The sequence below is a fragment of the Trematosphaeria pertusa genome (assembly GCF_010094035.1).
Source record: "Trematosphaeria pertusa strain CBS 122368 unplaced genomic scaffold BU26scaffold_4, whole genome shotgun sequence".
NCBI lineage: Eukaryota > Fungi > Ascomycota > Dothideomycetes > Pleosporales > Trematosphaeriaceae > Trematosphaeria > Trematosphaeria pertusa.
The window spans coordinates 827,267-841,870 of record NW_022987215.1 but is presented as its reverse complement, the minus strand read 5'-3'; the positions used below and the strand labels follow the sequence as shown (position 1 = coordinate 841,870).

General features: G+C 52.9%; 8 protein-coding genes across 8 annotated transcripts; 6 read left to right on the top strand and 2 right to left on the bottom strand.

The window, feature by feature from the left end:
- Positions 1-456: 456 nt before the first annotated feature.
- On the top strand, positions 457-875 carry BU26DRAFT_502493 (uncharacterized protein; the record flags this gene model as incomplete). The annotated part of the gene is made up of 2 exons (XM_033826641.1): positions 457-568; positions 598-875. The coding sequence occupies 2 exons, from the start codon at positions 457-459 to the stop codon at positions 873-875; spliced, it is 390 nt and encodes a 129-aa protein (XP_033686930.1).
- Positions 876-1,133: 258 nt separating this feature from the next.
- BU26DRAFT_247021 (uncharacterized protein) lies at positions 1,134-2,716 on the top strand. Its single transcript, XM_033821094.1, has 4 exons — positions 1,134-1,370; positions 1,435-1,641; positions 1,795-1,921; positions 1,969-2,716. The coding sequence occupies exons 1-4, from the start codon at positions 1,309-1,311 to the stop codon at positions 2,440-2,442; spliced, it is 870 nt and encodes a 289-aa protein (XP_033686929.1). The 5' UTR covers positions 1,134-1,308; the 3' UTR covers positions 2,443-2,716.
- A 500-nt stretch (positions 2,717-3,216) lies between these two features.
- Positions 3,217-4,891, top strand: BU26DRAFT_516652 (uncharacterized protein). Its single transcript, XM_033828378.1, has 5 exons — positions 3,217-3,537; positions 3,586-3,721; positions 3,772-3,801; positions 3,884-3,947; positions 4,074-4,891. Exons 1-5 carry the CDS (start codon positions 3,236-3,238, stop codon positions 4,652-4,654), a joined length of 1,113 nt encoding a protein of 370 aa, XP_033686928.1. The 5' UTR covers positions 3,217-3,235; the 3' UTR covers positions 4,655-4,891.
- Positions 4,892-5,386: 495 nt separating this feature from the next.
- BU26DRAFT_451906 (ATP-dependent RNA helicase-like protein dbp9) lies at positions 5,387-7,809 on the bottom strand. The gene is made up of 5 exons (XM_033824780.1): positions 7,538-7,809; positions 6,964-7,482; positions 6,771-6,855; positions 6,243-6,661; positions 5,387-6,129 (listed from the first exon to the last, which is right to left on the bottom strand). Exons 1-5 carry the CDS (start codon positions 7,794-7,796, stop codon positions 5,645-5,647), a joined length of 1,767 nt encoding a protein of 588 aa, XP_033686927.1. The 5' UTR covers positions 7,797-7,809; the 3' UTR covers positions 5,387-5,644.
- Positions 7,810-8,723: 914 nt separating this feature from the next.
- BU26DRAFT_516650 (uncharacterized protein) lies at positions 8,724-10,548 on the bottom strand. The gene is made up of 6 exons (XM_033828377.1): positions 10,230-10,548; positions 10,053-10,164; positions 9,794-10,002; positions 9,660-9,737; positions 9,555-9,607; positions 8,724-9,492 (listed from the first exon to the last, which is right to left on the bottom strand). The coding sequence occupies exons 1-6, from the start codon at positions 10,324-10,326 to the stop codon at positions 9,031-9,033; spliced, it is 1,011 nt and encodes a 336-aa protein (XP_033686926.1). The 5' UTR covers positions 10,327-10,548; the 3' UTR covers positions 8,724-9,030.
- Positions 10,549-10,684: 136 nt separating this feature from the next.
- On the top strand, positions 10,685-11,748 carry BU26DRAFT_516648 (uncharacterized protein). The gene is made up of 2 exons (XM_033828376.1): positions 10,685-11,391; positions 11,678-11,748. The coding sequence occupies exons 1-2, from the start codon at positions 11,126-11,128 to the stop codon at positions 11,712-11,714; spliced, it is 303 nt and encodes a 100-aa protein (XP_033686925.1). The 5' UTR covers positions 10,685-11,125; the 3' UTR covers positions 11,715-11,748.
- Positions 11,749-11,808: 60 nt separating this feature from the next.
- Positions 11,809-13,478, top strand: BU26DRAFT_246924 (uncharacterized protein). Its single transcript, XM_033821093.1, has 2 exons — positions 11,809-13,156; positions 13,215-13,478. Exons 1-2 carry the CDS (start codon positions 11,903-11,905, stop codon positions 13,215-13,217), a joined length of 1,257 nt encoding a protein of 418 aa, XP_033686924.1. The 5' UTR covers positions 11,809-11,902; the 3' UTR covers positions 13,218-13,478.
- Positions 13,462-14,324, top strand: BU26DRAFT_246830 (uncharacterized protein). The gene has a single exon (XM_033821092.1). It carries the CDS (start codon positions 13,740-13,742, stop codon positions 14,208-14,210), a length of 471 nt encoding a protein of 156 aa, XP_033686923.1. The 5' UTR covers positions 13,462-13,739; the 3' UTR covers positions 14,211-14,324.
- Positions 14,325-14,604: the final 280 nt, after the last annotated feature.

The window sequence follows — 14,604 nt, the reverse complement described above, 5'->3', positions numbered from 1 at the left end:
CTGCTGATTGTTAGGCTCTACGTATCTGCTCACATACCCTTCGTCGCCGTTTCTCTCCGATAGCGCATGCCCTACACCATCTTCAGACGCAGGATAGTCTCAACAAGCCCTTTGCCTTTCGTTATCGAAGTTCCAGGCTTTGAGCATGCTTGAACAAGTATGTATAGTCAGTGAGCTCCTGCCGAAACCTCGTCGCCGCTTATTCGGATCCACGCTTTTCACAGGACTCGGCTTGAAGATATATAACGGTCCAGCTTTAAGAGGGCATCCCTAGAGGATATATTGGGGCGCAATGAGGAGCAGACCGGCCTTTGTTCAGGCCCGCGCCTTGATTCGAACTCTGGATACTTTTCGGACTATGGATACTTCTTCCTAGACGTACTCTGTGCCCTTGCCTTTCTGGCGGTTATGACGGTTGTTCTCATTATTGTGGCACGCATCAGGATCAAGACAACTATGCCTGTCGTCCCAAGCTGTAGCGCTGCTATCGCCGCTGCTTCTCATCGGCGAGGAATTCGGTCCGAAAACATCGACTTCGAGGGTCCAATGGGTGCCAAGGAGCAGGATGGTGAGGCTGGGGGCTGACCATTTTCAAAGGATGCAGTGCAACCTCCCGCGAACGTCTTTCTATCTGCTGGCGCGCATTTGGGCGCGACAGCTCCCCTGGCCAGGTCGCTCTTCCGTTGCAGATGACCAGCTCCCGGAAGCACAGTATGGTAAAGCAGAGCTTCTGTGGCACTACTCAGCTCGCGGCCAGATATCCGCTACCGGCAAACAAGACTACATCAATGAAAGGATGGGCTCAGCAAGCTCTTCCGTTCATCCTCGACGGCCTCAAAGCTCTCAGCACGGTCGGCAGTCATGCGAACTGTTGATAATCACCCCGCGCAGGCTGCACTCCGCCGTCAAATTGACTCCCCCGGCTGTTCCGCTGGCTCGGAAAGGCCTCTATCGATAGCATGCAGGCCCCTCGTCATATAGCGCCAAGTGCAGTCCGCGTGCCCATATCTGATTGGCCGGACGCCCTCTCCTCATTTGGATGATACTCTATCGTCATTATCGGTCGTCGTACTAACGACCATCTTTTTCTTATTCCGTTCTGCCATCCTATAGCTTGCCCATCCCGTGTCGTTTTTCTTTGGAGGGCCGTGCGCCGTCGTATCTATTCTACTAAACCATGGTTCGCTATGTGAAATCACATCAACCATCTCCGTTTACCCAGTCTTGGATGTCCCAGCTCTGCAATCGCAGATATCTGCATAGAAGAGCACAGCAGGCCTGATAGCAGTCACAACAACCCGACGCGCAATGTTGAGTCTTGCACTATCTCCAAATATGTTTGCGACGCCAGCAGTACCGCCTAGAAACGTGTGAGTAATGCCGTATTTAGCCCTTCATTCGCCCATTTCCAGTCCATACTTATGACATGCATAGTCTTAATCGGTCGGAGTATCGATACGGCCCTCATCGTTTCAGGTTGAGCCAGATGGAAGCGCTGTCGAGGAGGTCGTCCGACTTTGCAGACGACACCACCATCAAAGTCTCGCCAACGAGTCCAGGAGCCACAAGGCTAAAGAAGCGGCAATGCTACCCCAAGCCCTCACGCGATGCTGCTTCTTTCATGACAGCGGGTCTGAAAAGGTAGGTTCTTCGCGCCTCTTCGTTGCAATCGCAACATAGGTCGCCTGGTCTGGCAGATATAAGAGGGCAGAGTGGAGGTTGCTCAGTCAGCTTAATGCTGGGCCAGAGTGATGAATGAGCACGTCTAGATATTGAACATGCTGACACATGCAGGCACTTCGACGACGCACAATTCTCAGATCTGGTAGTCCGCTGCAGAGACGATGAGTATCATGTACACCGCATCATCATGTGCAGTCATTCGCAATGGTTCGCGAAGGTCTGCGCAAAGGCTTCATTAGTACGTGCCATTTTATTTCGCTACTTACGAGCGCTAACAGCGCGTAGGAGACATCAGTGCAGACCATCGACCTCAGCGCTGACGACCCTGACGCCGTCGACGCGATGTTACAGTACTGCTATCAACTTGACTACGCCGATAAGTTCTTGGGCTTGAGCAGCGCAGGTTATATGATATATACGCTCAGCCCTCACATCGACATTTACCTCCTCGCCGAGCGCTACAGCATCCCGGGACTGAAGCAGCTGGCGGTAGACAAGTTCGAGGCTCGAGCATCCGTGCTGTCTCGGGTCGAGGTCAATAAGGACAAATTTTTCCAGGCCATCCGGGTCATCTACGCTTCGACACGCTCAGCTGGAGAAGACGATCTCCGGAAGGTAGCCGTGAAGCTCTGCGCAGACCATTCGGAACAATACATTCTTCAAGGCGGAAAGACAGCGGCGAGAGTGTTCAAACTCATGGACGAAATACCGGCGTTCAGGATCGACTTCATCAAAGAGCTAGCTGCACGGCTGAAGTAGGCGCGGTGAAGTCGCTTGCCCAGGGAAACCAACGACTCCTCCTTTCTGTCGCGAATAAGTCTTCCAAGGCCTCCAGCCTTTCCTTTCCTGCGGTCATGTATTTCAATTGGTCCATTTGTTAGGTGAGGCTTGCATCTCTATCGGATTCATCCTGGTAGGAACGGAGCGGATTAGCATACACGGCGCCTCAGGGCATATTCGGTCGGGATCTCGTACTTTCTACTTCACTTCACCATTTTGTCGTTATACTGATGATGGCGACGGGTGTAGCTCAATTCACATCGTTTGCACATTTTCCGACCCATTGCTGTGCGTCCACACCGAGCTCCATGCGTTGCGCCCTACGCTTTCACTTCACGGCGCGTCGCCGACGCGTCCTGCGTGCTCTTCTTCACTGCGGGCTCGGCGTCTGCATGTATGACGAGGATTTTCTTTTCTGTCGCGAGGTTGTTCTTCTCTTCCCTTCGTGGATTTTCCAGCTCTTCGACAATACCGGACTCCCAGCCACGCGTTCCGCCTCAGTCAAAGCCATCAGCCAGGCCACAGTATGGCTAATTCAACGGGCGCATCACTGCCTCCGGGGTCCTATCCATCCAATCGAGAGAATGAGGCTGCTCTTGCTTTGCATTCTCTTAGGGGCTTTCCGACTTCGACAGCACCACAGATCCAAGCACACCAGTTCGGAGGCTATGGCCGACGTCACCAGCCGCAGAACGCAACACTTGGCCAGCGACGCGCTCTTCAGCAGTTGCCGGCTAATGTGTATACGGGCTACTACGGGCCTGCTCCAGCTATGGGCGACCCGCCGAACGCATTCGCCTGCGGTGAAGTGGCAAGCAGCGGTAGGTATTGCGACCCGAGCATCCTCCGCAATGGTCCGGGTCCCGACATACACGAGCCAGAACACTCCACCATGCAGCAGTTGGCGTGCGGGGAGGATCTGATTTCACCAAATTCGGACGGTCTTAATATTGGGGGACTCCGCTTGAGTAGTCCGTACGGTCATGCCATTCCACTTCCTAGGAAGCATCTGCGTCTGAGGAAAGGCGAGCACCTCGAAGGAGCGCGTATTATCCCAAGCGCCCCATTAATGAAGTAAGCATGGAAACCTCTAGGTTCTAAGCAGAACACTGACCTGTCTAGTATCTTCGAGGATCTCGAGCCTAACGAGGTGGTGCTTTTCTTTGGCTGGAAAGGGACGATGACAGCTAGGATCGAAAAGGACCTGCTATGTTGCTACTCTGGGTACTTCTCTGACGTGTTCGATGCTCTGCTCGGTGTAAGTGACCTGCGTCTGGGGGTTATCATGCACCCTAACGGTAATATTAGGACGGCCCAGAGCACATTCGGTCTATCCTGGTAAGCGGCCGATATTCTTGAGTGTCTTAGCGGAGCTGGGAAGCGCGACACAAAGAACACGTGATGCTGACTCTCTCAATAGGAGTCTCACACTCGGATTATTCGCCTCCGCGGCGATTTCCCGTTCGCCGTCAGGGCAATGATCAGTACGTAATGACTCCGACGCACATCTGAAGGGTTGATCTCGTCCCACATACCGTTGAAGCCCTTCCGGATAGCATATCTCAAGCCTCTATCTTACATCGGAACCTCGGCTAACTAGTCTCTCCTAGACTTCATCGTCCGGGGCATCTACCCTTTCGAGCAGGAAATGGTCTACCACCACCCGTACATCACCATGCTAGACCTCCACGTCCACGCCTATATCGTCGCCGAGAAGTACAAAGTCCCGAAGCTAGCAGACTACGCTCTCAATAAGTACACCACGCTCGCCTACGATATCGTCACGGCAAACTTCCATGTCGACATCCCAGCCGTCCACAACGTCCCCCAGGACGCGTACGGAAGACTAATGTGGGAAGCCTATGCCCCGCAGCGCCTGCTATCCACGCCTCGTGACGCGTGCGATCGGACGCCCAACGCGCAGATCGACCGCTTCCTCGACTCCGTCGTGCTGCTGTGGAGGAACACAAAGAGCGATAAGGACGCGATGAGGAAGGTGGTTCTAGAGTTGGTCAAGATGGCGCTGCCGAAGTTCATGAGGATGCGGTTCTTCAACACGATGGTTGCAGGACTTGAGGGGTTTGCAGGTGATTTGGAGAAGAGCCTAGGTGAAGATGGGATTGAGGTCGAGATGGGATGGGCGCCGATCAATGGCAGATATGGTGTGAATTTCGGCGGATCTGGGGAGTAGAACACCATTGCAAAGTCGGGCCTGGAGGATGAGATGAGATGAGATGGTGATTAGTCCGTCTTGTTGACGTGCTGCTAGGATGACGGGCCTGGATGGAGGGGAAAGGTGTTTGTCGGCTACCCGTGTTATAGGCCTTTTCTGCTGTGGAGGGGCGAGGGTTGAGAGATAGCGGCACTCGTGCCTTTGCGATGTCCACGTGTGCTATGAAAAAAAAAACAGAAATCGTGTCAAATGTCGGATTCTCTATTAGGTATGATCTCAGGTCACTACTGTTTTGTCTGCGCACTACTTTTAATTCTGCTTTGCTTCGGCTAGGAGGCCTTAAAGCACTCCTTGGCCTCTGCTGAAGGGTTTCTCAGTAGGGGTACAATACCTCCATCGCTGCATTCAACTGCGCTATACGATGACACTACTTCCCTCGAATAAGCCATTACCGCGTCAATTCAAGATTGGTACACTCTGCAGATGCAACGGATGCCACTAAATATGGAACAGCGAAGGGATCAGAATCGGGAAATTTCCGCTGGCGGGACACCTCACATGCACACTCTCAAGAAGAGAGGACGGGGGCGCGGAAGTACCATTCGTGGAAGTGCGCTACGTGGCGGACAGTCTACCTAGATGGGAAATGCACATCACGTCTGCGGCGGCAAGGACTACCGAACGTGGTGCGCTGCATTTGTTGTCTGTAGGAGTGCGTGGTTGAGATAAGAGGTGTCGCTTTGGTTTCTGGGATTGATAAAATATATCTTTTGAGTAGTAATTTTTCCGTAGGCGGATTCTCAACTTCGCACACTATCACCCTTCCGATATCCACCTGTGGCCATAGCCTTGAATCAGTCGGCTTCTCTTCGGTGTCCTATCTGCTCAACATAGCCGTGTACATAGCCCAGGACGAGTGAGAAGCTCCTCATCTAACATTTGTCGGCTCCTAAAGACTCAGATTCCGTCCTCCCTCGCGACATAAGAAGCCGTCTTGACACGTGACTTTCACTTCTTGCCTCTTCCTCTTGCGTTGAACGTCTTCAGCGGGTCGATCTTGCCATTCTTCCCCCTCACCACCTTTTTGCCCTTCCTCTGTACGAACCTCCTGGGCTTAGGCTTGTTCAAGCTGACGAAGCCAATGTCCTGGGACTTCTTGCCACCCGGTAACAGATAGTCAGGAACGTGCTTAAGATGGGCCTGAATCCTCGCTGGATGGTTGAGCGTCTGGTCGTGCCGAAGGTGTGCGAGTTCGTCGGGATGTTCTTCAAAGTACCGGCTCAACTTCTGGCTCTTCGCAAGCTCCATCCTGATCTCCTTGACGCGCGCCTCGCGCACGGCTATGCGCGTCACCGCTCGTAGGGCATCCGCGAATCGATAGCGAAACGGCTCCAGACGCTTCATGTCGAATTTGTAATCCTCTAGCCCAGAGCCTTCTGTCTGGTGCTTTTCGATCTTCTCGAGCACTTTCTCGTCGTTCTCGCAGCCCAGAACTGGATTGGAGCGAACAAGATTAGCACAGTTCATCAAAGTATGGGGGAAAGTGTTGGGTACTGTCATGAATAGGTTAAGCCTCTGCATGCAGTTTAAACCCGTCCTTACGTACATGAAGTGGGCTTGTGCTTTTTGAACTTATCCTTGGGAATGACTAGGGATATAGCCGTTCCAGATTTGCCAGCGCGAGCTGTGCGCCCAATACGGTGGGCGTAGGCCTTTCGGGATGAAGGCATGTCAAAATTCAGAATACAAGAAACGTTCCGGAAATCGATGCCGCGTGAGATGCCAAAGTCCGGCCTGCCGTCGTCCGTCTTGGCCTTCTTCCTCGGCCTCGATTCGTCGCTTTTCTTCTCGGTGCCGAGAATCTCGGTGTCATCGGAGGCGATGAGAATGTTGTATATGTTCTTGTTAAACTCTTCAACTATGTGTAGCCGGCTGGTCAGGGGGAGTTCGGCGTTTAAGACGCAAGCTTTTATGCCAAACTGTTCGAGGAAGAGCTTGACTCTGTAGGAACGATCGACATCCCCGCTAAGATGGCACTACGGTTAGCAGAGTCCTCGGGAGAGCTGGGCGAAAGGGCGAGAGTGGGAAGGGGTCAAGCGAAGTGGATAACCAGAGCAGGTCCGGATGCGCTTACACAAATACAATTGTTTTGCCTTTGATCAAATCGAGCTTGAAAAGGGCATACGCGAGGAGAAACTTCTCCTCTTCTGCACATTTGACTGAAAGAGAGGGTATGGTTAGCGAATTTGCGAAGGGATAGGAAATTGGGTATGTAGAGCGGCTCGTAAGCCACGGTGGGGTTTCAGAAAGTCTTGGGATATACGTACTGACGTATTGCTTGACCTGCTGCGAGTCCTTCTCAAGGGCGCCTAAGTCCAACAAGACCGGATCCCGACAAAACAAGCCCTTCACAGCGTCCACGTCCGTGTTGAGGGTGGCGCTCATCAAGAAGATTTGAACTCCTTTTGGTATGTTCTGGGAGATGTAGTCGAGGTCCTCTTTGAATCCATATCCCATAACCAAATCCCCTTCGTCCACAACCAGGTGCGCGAGGCTCTTCAGCGATAGCGCCCCATTATTCATATTCGCCGCCGCTCGTGCCGGCGTAGCAACCACTATCTGTGGCAGATCCGCAAGCTTTGCGCGTTGTACCACCTCTGACTCCTTGCTGGCTAGGTTCTGTACCCGGACATCGCAAAATGCGGCGAGCGACTGGGCGACCTTCGTGACTTGTAGGGCGAGTTCTTTAGTAGGGACGAGGATGAGAGAAGACGTTTCGCGGTTTCCGGTTCGGCGTAGTACGTTATGGAGGATGGGAAGGAGGTATGCTGCAGTCTTTCCGGTGCCTAGCTGACTTAGCGTCGTCTTCATACAGATAGATATACCCTGATTAAGACCCACCTGTTCCAGACCGCGCCAGTATGTCCTTTCCTTCAAGCGCCAGAGGTATCGCTCTTACTTGAACAAGCGTGGGATCAGACCAGTGCTGTGAACGTACTGCGCGCAAAAGTCTTCCGTCAAGGCCAAAGGTAGAAAAGGTGGGCGTTGCAGATTTCGGGGAGGGGTCTGCGGCTTTTTGGGCGGGCTGGGCAGGGGATGAGAGAGAATCGGACGTTTCCGGTTCATTGCGTGCATTCAATTTACGCTTCATGGCTGGCATTGTCAAGTCGTCGGGTCGTTGTTAAACTTCAAGTGCGGAGGTCCGAACTTTCGGAGTTTTCTGAATGCAAGAATACCCGCTAACCATATGTGTACTAGGGTAGCGGGTCGGAAAAACCAATAAACCGAGCTCCACCCGTCACTTGTCGCTTTTCCCGGTTCTCATCGTCTCTTCAACAACTTTTCTTCAATAATGTCTCTCCCCATATCTCATCGCTCGTCTGCACTTAAATCAATATGCCGCCGCATATATTATTTTATCGGCTCCGGGGAGTTTTACAAGCCCCCGCTTCTTCCTCCCTAGGCTGGACCAATTCCACACGATATACGGCGGTGCTGAGGAGATGTTGGCCTAGCTTGACGTGGGAGAAGAGCTAGCGCACGCCTTTGGCTAAATCAATACACGAAAATCGAGGCATGCACCTAAGAACGTAGTTCTCCGCGCGAAGCATATCGTGCGCCCCGGCAGAGTTCACTTCGAAGAGTTGCATGTCATCGTTGACAGCTCGCTAATTGTCCGCGTCACCGCTTCGATAGGTTCTGCGGGATCTTACCCTAGCTTCGGTCGCGGCTGCCGGATCCCTCAAGGAAGGGCCTATCACTGCTTCAAAGATGTTGAATCGGAGGACTTACGAACTGGTTAGCTGGTAGACAAACTCAAAAAGAAGACAGGTGCCATTATTAGTGGACTTCCAAAGTACGGCCTTATAACGCAGTATGCGGTCGAGCCGCTGAAGGATTTCGAGCAATTCGAGACTCAATATCTTCAAGCGTTCCGACCACCCGCGTGTCCGAAATTGATTGCGGTCCAAACAATGGTTCAAGGTTGGGACAGCATCGCTATATGTCCTCTTTTGGAACTTGGGATTACCAGGAAGATTCTGGCAACACAAAGGCATAGTGTCTGTTGAGATCCGAAACCAAGGTGCGAGAAGGGTGTTCTCGAACGTATTTGTTATCTTAAGTCATTCATTAACGTATATATAGGAAACAGGCGTTGATCGTGGAATTCCCCCAGATGTGTTTCGGACGCCCTCCAAATGTGGCATTCTGGAACCAAGCTACTATCCATATAGGCAATCTGCGAAGATCCGAATCCAAATCCATCAAATCGTATTACGTAGACAAGGAGAAACGTCGGTGACTGTCGTTGTAGTCCAAAAGAACGGGTCCGAACAACGTGAAAGGGGATCGAAAACGTATGGAGCCAATTTGGTAAGGTAGGTGTCTCGCACTCAGTCGTCTTCATCCCTGTCTTCCATTCTCCAGTATGTTATCAGCTTGCTGATATGCTCAGGTATAACGCGACCAATGTCTTTGACTTTGACATTCCACTCGATCGGATACGTCTTGCCGAATCGGACCCGAGAGGCGGCGGTGATCCTCACAGAAGAGTCGGCTGGCTGGATCTCGATAGGCTCCTTGGTCAATTCCTCTCCCTGGAAAGTCACTGGATATGAGCCCGACAAATAAACGGCCGCGTGTTCCTTTGGTTTGCAGCCTGGTTTCAGAGTACCACGCCCGCTGTAGGTCGAGATGCCGCAGGCTTTGACAAAGCCGTGCCTTACCGACACTACGACGAAGCGCCGAATCTGCGAGTAGACGCTCTCGCCGAATCGGATTATGGTCACAGCATCATTCTCATTGCCGCGCGCCATGTTCTCGCTTGCAGCCTCGGAATATAGCATGGCAAAGACCTGACTTCCATATTAGCGACCGATTCGAACCGTTGGGTAGCCTTGGGGTGGGGAAGGCATACCCTTCCTTTCCTAAAGAACTGCTGCGCTTGCGGACCGGTTCTCATATAAAAACCTTGGCCACTGCATTAGTCGAGAACACCTCTCGTGTTCTGAGTGCTGCTCACTGGGGTCCAACCTCTCCCATTCGCCCTTCTCGGGCGTTCCAGGTATGAAGTTCGGCGAGCTTCTGACCTGCGGAGGAACTTTACGCGGCCACATGAGAAGCTGAAATACTTACGGCACCTTGCGGTATGCTTACCTAAATCAAGCATGTGCGGCAGTGCCCCGCCAGTAGTATTACCATGGCTCGAGGCGACAGGATATGGAGCAAGCCCAGCGGCATAATAATTTGCGTTGGCAGAAGGAGTGCCCCGGTAAGGGCTAGAGCCAGCATCATGGGTCGCAGCGGTCAGGGGGTGATATGCACCGGTTGAGTACGGATATGTACCGGAGTCAACCCTGAGCCGACTATGTTGATGTCAGCACCGTTAGTTTTGTGTCCACCGAGATTTACTTACCCCTGTGCTGGCGCCTCTGCATGTCCTGTGCTTTGGCTGCCTTCCGAAGCTGGGCTCGTTGGTTCCGGGGCGGGGGCGTAGAGCTGCTTGTAGAAGTGGTACTGATATTGCCCTAATCAGGTGAGTCACTCCAGCTTCTGTCTTACTGCCATTGTTTCGGGCGAAAGGATGCCTCACCCGCAGAATCCTGTGTGACGTAGTAGTAGTCCTGGTGCTGGTCGCTCCAGGTCCACGTTACGCCGTTCCAAGTCCACTGCCTGCTGCTATCGGCCATCTTGTAGGGTAGCACCAGTCGCGCGCTTCACCCTGCGATTGGCGGCAATATATACAACTTAGGGTCATTGACTGCCGAGCCTTTTGAGGCTCTGCGAATGCATCCCTTAAACGAGGGGATGGAGGGGCTGCACGATGATTGAACGGATTGAACGGACTGCATGGATTTGGCGGAGACTCCACAGACTGGTTGCATATGCGACTTTCATTACTGCGCGTCGGGCTGGAGGGCGTGACACAGCGGCCAGGGTGGAGGTTGTGGCGGATCGATCCCGCGCTGCGCCGCCAAGCCAACATTGCAGGAGTCCACAAGGCGACGCATCGTGCCGCCGACCCACCATCCTGGGACGGTCAGCCGACAGACTACACAGGGAGCGGTAGATGAAGGCGCCCACGATAAGCCTGACGACTCGTCGGCCACCGTGCGCTGATTGTAGCCTTCTCCTCGCGGGTCCATCGTACATATGTGGCGGCCTTTGCGCTCTTTCCACGCTTCCCGCCATCGCGCCGTCGCTCCGACCCTTGCCGCTCGAATTCGCGTTGTCGCTACTGCAAGCATTCCTTAGCTCCAGACCTCTCATATTAACCCACGTATGACGGACATTGCATCAGAAGCCATCATGCTCGCTGACCCGAGGCTCCGTTAAGGCTGTCGGCCCGGATGCGGCTTGGGTCTCCTCGTACCGACGTGACAACGAACCCGGGCCTGAAACGTCGTTGCAACTTCACTTCCTCCCTCAACCCCTAAAGAATGCATTCGTCACAACCACCGAACTCCACAGAAAACCTCATCTTTTGCCATGTCCTTTCCGCCGGACCTGCACCACGTGAGGGATCCCGGCAGAAATGGCACCGGACCAACGGGACCACGCAAGCGCGATCCCGACCTCGTTTCAGAGATCCAGCGACGATTAGAGAGGGCATCGAGGATGCAACAAGAGCTGGCCGAACTGCGGGAGGAGCTACTCGTCCAGCGCGAAAAGTTCAGATCTTCCGGTAATGAGCTGCGCACTCAACGAATCGCAACCGGAGATGCCGAAGTCGCTTTCATGAACGCCTTACGACAGTACGTCAACGACCTACCTCCTACTGTCGCTACCCCCTTTCGCGAAGTTGAAGCTGCGCGTGACAAGCTCGGGGTCATGGAAGCAGATTACCTGCAGGCTGAACGCGACCTCGGAGGCTCAGAATGGACGTTCACGGATAAAGAGAACGATGTCTACCAATTTGAACTTTCAGGCCTGTTTTCGGACCTTTTCGGACCAAGCCCTGTCACAGCGGAAGAAACACTACCTCTCCCCCCACCTTCGCCCCCCCAAGAGCCACTTCCCTCGCCGATTGACGCCGGCCAGGAGTACAACGCCGCTAAGGCTGAATTTGACGTCCTGAGGAAGCAGTTCGAAGCACTTCGGCTGGAAAGAGCCCGACAATTCGATGACAACGATCTTGCCGAAACAATCAAGGCTGGAGCACGAGAGGATAGCCCAACGAATTCGGATTTTACGTCTAGGTACTTCCACGTCCTTGACAGGATAACCGAGAGCGAGGTTAAAGTGCACAATCTAAAGCAAGTCTCGATGCAGCCCGATCGAAGGATGTCCGATCCCCCGCATTTGAAGCCGCCACCGAATCCCTTCGACGCCTTCGTCAAGGCCCATACGGATACCGCCGTCCCCACACTCTCAACCGACCCAGCAGCTCGCCGCAGGATCGGAGAGTGGCTGCTGGACTACATGAAAAATAACGCTATTCAAAGAACTGTGTACTTGGGTATACTAAAGGAATTGGGCATTGTCGACCCCGCTGGTGATCCTTGGGAGGACCGTGCTTTGGAATATTGGACAACTGACAGCAATGAACAGCCTGCCAGATTAGTTCAGGATAAGCCCCCCTTGACACGTTTTACTAGTCAATGCCCTAATTTCGACGAAGAGTCCAAATCCCCGCTCAAATTCCCAAGTAGCGACCCGTCGCCAAGCCACTCGATACCCTTCTTTCCCCCAGATCTCAGCCCTAATGACATCTATGAACCAGGCTCACCCTTAGCTGGAATTAATACCCCGGATCATGTTGAGGTGTCATCGAAACCACTCGTACCACAGCTAAGAATTCGAATCAAGACCCCTGAGGCGGAAACCAACGGCGTTCCTGTGTTGAAATATGATACTCCACCTGACCACAACGAGGGAGCAGGCTCTATACCCTCTGCACCATTCCACGGCCTTGAGAATAACACCGCTCAATTGCCTATTCCGAGCCATAATTCCTCAAGTTCATTGACATCTCGCCGCCACGACAGCCATCAGGATCTCGGCGCTCTAGTCGTTGCGGAAGGGGTTGGACCCTGCACCGAAAGTACCAGCCCTCAGCAGTTGTTACGACCTGAAGACTCTGTCGCAATCTCTGAACGTCCCAGAGCAACCTCGAATCCTGAGTGCCGTCGACATGTGATGAGACCCAACGGTTCAGAAATTGCAGAATCATGCTCCCAGAAACGCATGCAAAATGTCGACCGGACCAGGAAGGAAGGAGAGCCGGCCATGGCCGAAAGCATTCGAGCAACAAGTGTGTCATCATTCCGCAGCGCATCTCCATTCAGTACGTTAGGTCCGGGACCATTCCACACCGCCAATCACCCTCCGATTTCACCAGGGAAGCAGCACTGCTCGACCTACCTGAGAGTCAATTCAAATATACCTGGGTACCATGGCCCAGCATCTGAATGGAGCTATCCGCCGGAGAAACAGGAGAAGCACTGGACCGAACGAATACGATCACATATAAAGACGCGCAGCTCATCTTCCCTCTTCTATCGCAGCTCACAGTATACGGTACGAACAACGGCATATCACTTGTAGAAATGAGTTAATTTATGTGCAGGGGCAGCAGTGAGAGAAATAATACCTCTACACCAAGGATTGGACTATCATACACCTGGAAGCCGCCAATATGTCATCGGATACTTTCTCTTCGGTCAGAAACAGTGCTCCTTCTGCCGGCGCCTCTTTTCACTCAGCATTCGGGAGCACTCTATCCAAAAACACCCCAAGGACAGTGGACTATTTAGTAACGGCCTTAACATCAAAGAATATGGGTATCCATTTCATTGGACTTCATCTTCCCTTGGAATACACCGTTTCCGGATTCCCTTGAACATATTCCCTTCTCAGCGAAATACCCGGATATGGAGCCAATCCGACGACCGTCGGACTTGGATTCTCTTGGAGCCGTGCTCTTCAACACAAGGTTTGATTGCAGTATTGGATTCGCCGCTAATTATCTGGTATTGGGACGTATAATGGCTTCACCATGATGGTGTATATTATTTGGGGCGACCCACAGGAGCGTTTCGAATGGCCGCCCGGTCTCTAATGTCATGGATATCTTTGGATTAGATCATATTTTCGGAGATGTATGATTGCCCTTTGGTTTGCGATCTATCTCGCTATCTCAATCGTACCAGTTAGCCGTCCGGCTCACTGTTGGAGCATGCCACGCCCAGCCTGTGGTGACTTCCCCCATACTTCGGTTTCTCCCTTTTCCTTCACAATGCCCGGATACGAAGGACGTCCGTTCCTACGCCTCCCCAGCCTCCATCCGGGAAATAATTTCGCTGACCGACAAAGGATCTTTGCGCGACCAGGGCACCTTTGCCTACAGACTCAGCTTACACCAGCCTTCCAAGGTGCGTTTGGAATCACACTTCGTTGCCTCAGCTATGCATATTGTCGTCCAGTCAGGCGCCCTCGGATATTGAAAGGGTGCAGCGCGAAGCCAAAATGTCCCGGCCCCGATCGACGTGAAAGGACGCGAGCACAAGGAGTGCTGCATCGGGCATATCACAGCCGATCACCATTTCACTGGTCTATCCATATTCTCTACTGATAACAACGTCACAGATCCAGGATGACCCAGACATCCACTATGGATGCCTAGCATTCACCCTCAGCCATGTCTTTGGTTTCGTCCTCCATGTCGTGGAGCATAGTGCACATGCTGCTCTATCAAATCAGTGTTGGATATCGTCGATTGCCTAGTCTGAGGCTGAAGCCAGCCTTCTGTCGCTCGTAAGACAGCGCTATTGGACGAAAACGAGGCAAACAGGCAAGCGCCCTACTCAGCCCTAGCCCGGACATATGTGACCACCCGCGACAGTGCGACCAGTCCGCTATTGAACTGTTTGATCTTTGCTCTCCCAAGCCAGCCATCGCGTTTGCTTTTCAGCTGAAAATGCCTTTCGCAAGCCATGTGGGATGCGGGATCCCTCAGGAGCCATGCG